This window comes from Bactrocera latifrons, unplaced genomic scaffold (assembly GCF_001853355.1).
Source record: "Bactrocera latifrons isolate USDA-ARS-PBARC rearing strain unplaced genomic scaffold, ASM185335v1 scaffold_265, whole genome shotgun sequence".
Classification (NCBI taxonomy): domain Eukaryota; kingdom Metazoa; phylum Arthropoda; class Insecta; order Diptera; family Tephritidae; genus Bactrocera; species Bactrocera latifrons.
Window position 1 is genome coordinate 230,494 of NW_017536241.1, and position 9,477 is coordinate 239,970.

Consider the following 9,477-nt stretch of genomic DNA (forward strand, 5'->3'; position numbering starts at 1 on the left):
AGGAGGAATTTATCACAGGGGAGGTTAATTAGTTTTTTGAACCTCGAGAGGTTGCACCCTTCTAGAAGCAGCTTGGCATGGCGCATTCCTGCTGCCTGCTGCCAGTGCTGATTTCTTCCCGCTCTCTCCTCTGTGCGGAGCAGCTCCTTAAGAGTGTGGGACCCCACTGCGATGCATATCATGAGCGCCTTGGTGGCTTTGGAGAGCGTTAAGTCCAAATGCCTACACCGCCGTAAGGATGAGTCTTTCACCATCTCCACTTCCCTGCCTCCAATTGTTAGGGTTCTGAAGTCCGGAAGAGATCTTCGCTTAGTAAAAGGGATTACGGTAGTTTTTGCTGCATGCTGTCTAGCTTGTAGAGGTGCGATTTTCAGCGCTTCCGATCTTATGTGGTTATCTACTACTTTTTCCATCCCTTTTAGCTTGAGGGATGTAAGACTAATAGGCCGGAATGATTTGGCCAACGAGTATTCTCTCCTACCTACCTTGGGGATGAAGATTACTTTCGCGATTCTCCATGGCTCTGGGATAAACGACATCGCCAGGCTATCTCTCATCAGCTTCAACAGGTGTGGCAAGTGAACTCGCATATCTTGATGCAAAAGAGCTGGAAATATGCCATCCGCTCCTGGTGACTTATAGTTCGAGAAGGAGGCCAGTGCCCATCTGACTGAGTCTGCAGTAAACACATTCCTTGCAGTTAGCCAGTCCAGGCGATCTGGTCTGCTTGCGAGGTGGTGAAGTTTGGTCAGCCTAAACCGTCTCCGGAAAGTGCGCTAGGAGAGTTTTTGCCCTATCCTCCGCACCAGTCGTATAGGTCCCGTCCTGCCTTTTGATGGATAATATCGTGTCCGTCTTGCCTCTTGACAAAACCCTGTGAAGTCTAGCTGTCTCTGGGGTCGAGGAGACGCTTTCACAGAATTTCCTAAAGCTATTTGACTTCGCGAACCTAATCTCCTTCTTTTAGGTTGTTACGTGTTAAATATATATGTACCTCCTAGTTCCCCGTGCGCTTGGCTTTATTGAACAGCCTGCTCACAGATTGCCTAAGTACCGAGAGTTTGTTAGACCACCAGAGACATGTTTGTTTCCTGGTGGCCACCCTTAGTGGACAAGCACAATGATAGGCGTACACCATAGACTGGTTTATAGCAGTCAGCCTACCAGTCCACATTCTCGATGCCTATATTATGAATTCAAGAAGAGACTCACCCCTCTAGTTGAGAATCGGTGGCGGGGGTTTGCTGTGGCCGTCTCCCGTGGAAAGTAGACAGCCGCAAGAACGAAGTCTGACCATTCCCTGTCCTTTACCTGCACTGCCACCTAATTATGCGTTAGAAACTCTGAAATACAGAACAGAATACTACCTTATTGTTTTTCGAATTGAGGCCTCTGACCTCTCCTCTGTACAAGCATGGTTCCTGGATTAAAAGGATGCCTAGGTTATCCGAGATGAACCTCCTCGCATGATGGCCGAGTCTGCCGTCGCGTGATGCAGGTTTACTTGGTCAACTTTTAGTTGTATCCAGAACGAATCTGCGCAGGGTTCCCTTTAGATTCTTGCGACAACTCGGAAAAATGCCAAATTTTTATATTAAAGTTCAGAGTCAATTTTCTTGTAGCTTGTAGAAATCCGGGCCCGGGTTGAAATCAATGCTAGCATTCCGGAGGATGCGGATGCTCCAATGATGACAAACTTAATGCCAAATTTAACGATCCAAACAGAGAAACAACAGAGAACCGGTTGTTTACGGATTGCATTTTATTTTGTTTTTTGTCAATGGGAGGAAAAAGCCTTCAATCCACTTCATAAGAAAAAACAAATTTGGTTTATAATGGAATAATGAATGTGTCAAATTACTGCTTATACACAGATAATGTTCGTCAGATCTTTTATATTTTGATATCAATTTTGTACTTGATTTTAGATCATTTGAAAGCTTCAGAGCTTTATTGTTGAAATATTTGCATATTTCATATATATATATATATATGTATATATATCTATTTATATACTTATACTATTATCGAGCGTTTAATTAACTAAGTTAAATTTAAATGAATTATATTAATAAACTTAAATAAAAAAAAAACTCCAAAATTAAGATTACGTTTCGAGATCCTTATGATAAATTGCAAGAACTACTGCAGTTATTAAGCGGTTTGCTTTGCCCCAGTCGTATGGCATCTTCTTTGTCTTCTTCTACAGTGTTGATGTCATGACGCCGCTAAATAATTAAAAAAAATGAAGTTATTTAGTAATTACGAAATATAAATACTAAACTAATTTGTCTCATATAATCAAAATTCTTTATATTATCTATTGATATGTAGATTTACTATCAAAGGAAGAAAAGGCCAAGTTCGGGTATAACAGAACATTTTATACTCTCGCAATCTTAACGGGTTAATCAGACTAGGAGTCATGCAGCCTAGTTGAGCTCGACCGCACAAGCGCGTTGTTGGCCACTAGACGGGACAGTTCACAATTGCAGCCGCAGTTGTGCGGTGGCTCATAACATGTAGTCCATTCCATTTGTTGTTGTTGTTGTAACGGCAGAATTCTGCCGAGTTGACAGTCCTTGGCCGGATAAAAATCCGGGTCCGTTCCGGTTTTCGTAGACCCGACTGTCGTGTGAACGGAGTCCATTCCCTTTGTGTTGTTGTTGTTCTAACGGTTATGAATCCCCGTTAGGATGGTAAGGGTTATCCATCCGTCGGCGTCATCTAACGGTGGCCCAGGGAAAAGGGTGTTAGATGGGTGGGGTTGGTAGGGCATGCAAAGAGGTGGTCAGTGTCATGCGGAGACTCGTTGCATGCAGGACATGTCAGGGTCTATTCTGGATAAGTAGGAGTTTAACCTGCTACGATATCCAGAACGAAGTTGCGCTAAGGTCACTCGCGTTTCTCGCGGCAACTTGAGGCCTTCATCTGCAATAGATGGTGGTTTGATTACAAGAAAGCCATTCATGGGAAGGGAGTCGGTGAAGGTATTGATGGGTGAACTGTGAATAGCGGTCGTTGCCTGTCGAAAGTCTGTTGCGTCCGAGGTCCGGTCGGCGTACTGTACGACATCGTCGACGTGGTCGAGGAATGACCTCTTGATGCTGCTAGGCGGCAGTTCCGCTCCAAGCAGATGGCTTTCTAGTGGTTTCTACGAAAACATCCTAGCAGCACCGCTTGGAGAGGAGTTCATTATGCTCCTCAACTGGCAGCATAAGCGTCACACTATGTAGGTGTTCGATGGGAGACATCAAGAGGCATCCCGTCGTGGTCCGGAGTGCTGTGTTCTGTCAGGTTTGGAGCTTCCTCATCTGCGTACCACTGCATCCAGGCGACCATATTGGTGCTGTATAATTATTTTAACCACAAATTGAACTCGTTAAAGTTCCAGAGCATATTGGGTGGCATTGTAGGTTCCTTGATAGTAATTTTCATTTCACTATAGCTGTGTGTTTGCTAAGTACAAAATTTTAATCGCCCATGTCTTGCGAATTTTCGCTCTTCTTCAATAGATCGATTAGATAAAATTTTGAAATTATTTACCATATATGATAGCGTTTATATTTCAATTAGCTTGCGATATACCTTTAATTCCGTTGCTAAACAAACAAATGCGTCTTCAACATTTGTATTTTGTTTCGCCGATGTTTCCATTACAAAAAGGATTTCGGGTATATATTGGCACATTTGCTTTGCTTCTTCAAAATCCACTTCCCGCTCTTCGTCTAGATCACACTTGTTTCCAATTAAAATAAGTAGCACGTTGGACGCTGTGTAACGCCGAACTTCTTCAATCCACTTTTGAAGATTTGAAAAAGAAGACCTCTTTGTTATGTCATAAACTAAAAAGATTCAATAATTTAATTAAAAATATTTACAACTTTGCAACAAAATAACATTTTTCAAAAATAAGATCTCTTCAGAAATTATAGCTATAAGTATATTTAAAAGCCAATATTATATATTTACCAGAAGTTGATGTATATAAGATATATATATTAAAAGAAGTAACTAGTGTTAGATCATGGAAAAATAAACTCGCACAACATCAGGTTACATGACATATCAAGAATGAAAAAATAAGAGTTAATATATTTTGTAAACGAATGCAAAATAAATAAAAAAAAGAAGGCTAACAAATTCATTAATGCAAAATCTTTCTGAATTTCCTTTCTCTTGAAAAATATGTTGATAAGGGAACACTAATTATATGTTAGAATGCAAACCATATGTTGTGTGAACAAAAAGAATTGAAGAAAAGTTAAATATTGAAATAAAATTATCTTTGCACTATTTACTATAAGATCTCAAAACCCATAAAGTCAACGGCAATTATATATAATTTCTTAAACTGGAGAATATCCTCCAACCGTACATTCTCATTTTAACCCCGATAACGGGAATACTATTCTAAAATACTCCCATATTAGGTATACAATTTTCGGTTGCAACAATACATACCAATTATAACACCATTTGCAGAACGATAGTAACTTTGCGTGATTGTACGAAACCGTTCTTGTCCAGCTGTATCCCATATTTGAAGCTGGAAACGAATATAATTTATTTCATCACATAATTGATCAAGGCGATACTTACTTTTACTTGCTTCCCTTCGATATTAACTGTTTTCATAGAAAAGTCGACGCCTATAGTATTCCCATGTCTTTCAATGAAATTTCCAGTTTTAAAACGCTCTACAATACAAGTTTTCCCAGTTCCACAGTCTCCAATCAATACCACTTTAAAAAGAAAATCAAAATTTTCCTCATTTGGCAGTGCCATAAGAGTTTGTGGATTACGCGAATTCATATTAGAAACTTTAAAGCTTTGATTTTATTAATTGATGTTACATTCAATATACAATGAAATTCTACTGAACAAAACTTTGATATGACACAATAAACCAAAACAATTCATTGAATGTCAGCTGACAGAAGTAAGGAATTGGCGTTGCCAATTAGCAGATGTATTTGTTAAACTTCATTTTATTATTAGGTTGTGTGCTAAAAGAAAACATTGGTCCCTGTGTTGAGTTGATTTGAAAAAAATTTATTTTTGCTGCGCCCAATGGAGAGTAAAATTTTGACAGTTGAAGTTGAAATCAAACGCAATTGCGTTGTTTAGATATTTGCTTTGTTGTTTAAATTATTAAATATGTTCATAAAATGAATTACATGAAAAGCATATACCATACATAGTGAATTACAAATTAAATTTTTTATTAAAACATTTTGGTTTGCAGAAATTTATTTTGGAAACTTTATTAACTCTGGCTTAATATAAAAAAACTGGATTTATTTTGAACAAAAATATTTATTTGAACTACTTTAAGTATATACTTGACTAGACCAATATCACGGAAGTATTTGGAAATTTAGTTTCTGTAAGGCCTTGCAAAAGTCCCGTTATTATTGGTGGGGCAACAATTCATGTTCAGTATGAATGATATTTTGCAGAATGCGAAATTAAAAGCACTAAAATAGATTAAAAGTAATAAACGGTACAAGTAAATTTAATTTTAGTTTATATATGCAATTTATATGCTCTTGCAAAATGTTGCTACAGGGTATGAATGTATGGTTGTAACTGTCAGTCTGTCCGTCAGTGCAAGCTGTAACTTGAGAAAAAATTTCGATATCTTGATGAAACTTAGTACACATTTTCAGTGGCAAAAGTGTAATGCGAAGTTCTTAGATGGGCGTAAGATTAGATGGGATTCCAGTAACAAGAGACACTTTTGGAAAACAAGTTTTAAAAAAGTGGGCGTGGCTCTGCATGTATGTATAATAGGCCTTTAATGGAGCTGGTGTCAAAATTGGACGATGGGCTTGGCACCGTCCACTTTCAGATAGAAACACATATTTCGAGACTCGCCCGACCGACTTCGATCAAATTTGGTGCGTGAGATTCTTCTGACATTTTTATGTCACAGAGCGAAAATGAGCGGACACAACCACACCTAAACCAAAACTGTTTAAGCCCCAAATACAGGAAATTTGGACTCCAGTATCTATAAACTTTAGATTCCAAGAGTAACCAGGTCCTTCTACACCTCTTCTTCCCCCGGCTTGTACTGCATTGAATACTTGAGGTGGGAAACGAGGAGCTGCATGAGATATACAACGAAATTGACATAGTTCAGCGAAAGATTATGGTCCTTAGCGCATTGGCCACGGCGAATAATGCATTCGATGAAACGACGAGCTGTATGAGATATATGACGACATTGACATAGTGAATTAAAAGACAACGGCTATGCTGGCTAGGTCATGTTGTCCGAATGGACGAAAACCCTCCAGCTCTGAAAGTATTCGACACAGTACCCGCCATACAACCATATAAATATTATTTTTACTTAATTCTTTCATTTTAATTTTAGTTTGCAATATTTTGCCTAATAATAAAAGTTCAAAAGGAGTTACAAACTCTTCTTCTTTAGAGTATCATTTCGGTATGGAATTGAATAAATAATAACATAAACAACGGAATAATTACGAATTAATACCATATTTTCTAACATACTTGTTATGTACACAGCTGTTCTTTTAAAATCATTTATTACCACCACTAAAGCAGCGAAAAAATGTGTTAGTCCTTTAAGAAATTTACCGATCCGATGCTGAACTCGGTTTTAGAGCAAAAGCATACTGGGTGACCAACCAAAATGAAAGATTAGATGGGGTTCTACCGAGATTAGAACTCGGATCGCTGGATTCAAAGCAATTTCCACGAATTCTTCATTACCGGAATTGACCCGTATTTTATCCGGCCAAGGGCTGCCTTTCGAAAATGTAACCCATTATGAATCGGGGAGGTTTATATCGATCGGTGAAAGTTTGGATGAGCGGATAAATTTGGGACGTAATCCTAAGAGAGACAAAACGAGTTAGAGACCAAACAATAACACCTGAACTTCGAATTGCTACAATTCAGTCATGTAACTATATTAAAGAGTAGGACGTAAAAAATACGTATATAACGACAGTTTAGCTTGAAAAAATGAACACTAAAAGCCACAACTATTTTATACTACATGGCTATTTTGACCAGAAAAAATAAATGCACTAATTGCAAACGCATAGCTATGAAAAAAATGAAACTAGCCGAAAATATCCTTTGTAACAAAAATTATATTATTTAAATCCAACGTTGTCTCAGAATTTTGTTGACGATCTACAAATGTATATAAAAAATGCAATTTGGAATCAATGGTTAACTATATCAAATTGCGAAAATTGAGATAGATAGGCTAGATACTGCGAAAAGATGTTACAGAAGTTTGTCGACAAGCTCTGAATAGAACAATCAAGAAAGTTGTAAGAGAGACCAACTTATGACCACGTGAAGAAAATCCCAACAAAAAGAAATCGACCGAATTAGAATGACCAATTTTTCATCACTAGTAAGTAAGCACTTCAGAAAAAACAAATTCTGTTTCGATTCGCAGGTCAAAATTCTCTTCATGACTTTTGTGTTAGTTTTTTTTTGTATCCAATCGAATCGAAATCGACCGAAATCTGGTGTTCATTTTTGACTTCAACAGCACTGAGTCAAGCAACCACCAAACTGTCTGTGAAGAATTTTCTGTAAATTCTAAGGCATTATTTAGAGTTACCCAAGCACAATTATAAAATAAAAAATAATGAATTTAGTTTTACTATAGCTCTAGCAGCTCACGACTTTCGGTCTTGTTTATACTTAAGTACTGATCCGTTACTCTGTCTGATTCTGTCAGTTCGGTTCATGTACACGAAGCGCACCGTTTGTCTTCAAATCAACGATAAAGAACGAATTTGAATCACTAGCGATCAGCTTATACCTGATTTGTTTATGAACGTTCGCATCAGCGATGCAAACTCATGCTTTAATGATTGAAACGATCGACTGCGTTCGATTTGTATATCATCCCCTAAACACTGATTAACCCTATTCTATTTCAAATACATATGTTTGTATATACATGTATGTATGTATATACATATGTTATATATATAATCCAAATTCCATCAAGTATATACAACATATGTATGTATATATGTATGAATTTCCATTGTTTACGCTTCGAAAATTTGTAAGATGCGCACATTTTCAAAGCTGATACATTTATTGCCACACATGATTCAAATCAGTCCAGCAGAAAATTGTTGTTGTTTGCTGCACTCATAGATTTACCCATAGATTTACTCGTATATTTGCTTATAGTTGTTTACCCAAAGATTCACTTCAATTCAGACAATCCTCGCAACGCTATGAACTGTTATGATACGATTGGAACCGAAGCCAGCCATACCGTTTACACGATCGTGATTGCCGAAGATCAGATTGTTCGTGTTGCATCAGATCAGTTGACACTGGCAGCTACTCGAATTGATTAACAATGTTGTCTATGCTGAACTGAATTGATTTGATTGTGTTTTTTGGTATGACTGTTTGTTCTGATTTTATCATACTCGTTGCAGCTCTGTGATACGTACGTTCCGAGGTCCTAACATTGACTCGGACCACTATTTTGTTACAGTGAAGATACGCACCCGCTTCTGTGCAGCAAAGACCGAAGAGGGGAGTGAGACGCATTTGGAGACAAAGGAATAGAGAGGCCGAATGCGTGAGTGCGAAGAGCTTAACAACTGCCTGAAAGGGATAATACTCGAAAATTCTACGAAAAGATAGGACGACTAACAGATGGTTTCAATACCGGGGCGTACTCTTGTAGACCCAGAGGTGATTTAGTAACTGATGCCCAGAGCATACTGAAATTATTGAGGAATATTTGTGCAGCCTGCTGAAAGCATAACACCAGGCTATGGTGAACCCGATTCCTCAATCGTTGCCAATGGAGCAGACGTTGCATAATCCTACCATGAAGAAGTTCGAATAACAATTACCAGTGCATCAACTTCTTTGTAGAATATGCCCATCGATTGGAATTTAAGTATTCTTTGCCCTTTCCACAAAAAGGGAAATCTCACAATCTACGCCTACTACCTTGGGATAAGTCTCCCAAATAGATGAAACGGATAGGACCTTATCAGTGTGGTGTCAGGGCTGAACAACTATCAACAACTGACCAGATATCCACCATATGCCGAATCTGGGAAAATACTCGTAAAAAAACGATAGACGTACACCACCTCCTGGTAGATTTTAAAGTTACTTTTGTTAGGGAGCTGCCTTTATGCCGAGCAAGATTGACCGAACTATGTATGTATTATATATGGCATAAGCGTCTCAACCCGAAGATATTGTCCGTAAAATGACCCATGGTCGCAAAAAACATCAGAAATTGACAAAATGGTGGCGTTTTTAAAAAAATTTAATTGAAAATGCCAAAAAAATTTATAGGGGACGAATCATTTCTCTACAATTTGAAAAATGTAGTTTTGCGAAAAACGCGTTTAAAGTTAAACTTATGGATCTGATCGAGCAGTAACTCAAAACTATTTTAAATATTGATTTAAAATTGTAGTATGT

General features: G+C 38.0%; 1 protein-coding gene across 1 annotated transcript; it reads right to left on the reverse strand.

Moving 5' to 3' along the window:
* Positions 1-2,029: 2,029 nt before the first annotated feature.
* On the reverse strand, positions 2,030-4,895 carry LOC108969765 (ras-related protein Rab-43). The gene is made up of 4 exons (XM_018934685.1): positions 4,603-4,895; positions 4,465-4,549; positions 3,589-3,845; positions 2,030-2,228 (listed from the first exon to the last, which is right to left on the reverse strand). The coding sequence occupies exons 1-4, from the start codon at positions 4,813-4,815 to the stop codon at positions 2,124-2,126; spliced, it is 660 nt and encodes a 219-aa protein (XP_018790230.1). The 5' UTR covers positions 4,816-4,895; the 3' UTR covers positions 2,030-2,123.
* Positions 4,896-9,477: the final 4,582 nt, after the last annotated feature.

What these genes read in the sequence shown, in the direction of transcription:
- LOC108969765 (XM_018934685.1), bottom strand. Translation starts at nt 4,815, where the DNA reads ATGAATTCGCGTAATCCACAAACTCTTATGGCACTGCCAAATGAGGAA. An exon ending in TCGAAGGGAAGCAAGTAAAA is followed by an intron (nt 4,550 to 4,602) that starts GTAAGTATCGCC and finishes ATTCGTTTCCAG; the next exon opens with CTTCAAATATGGGATACAGC. An exon ending in TGCAAATGGTGTTATAATTG is followed by an intron (nt 3,846 to 4,464) that starts GTATGTATTGTT and finishes GAATCTTTTTAG; the next exon opens with TTTATGACATAACAAAGAGG.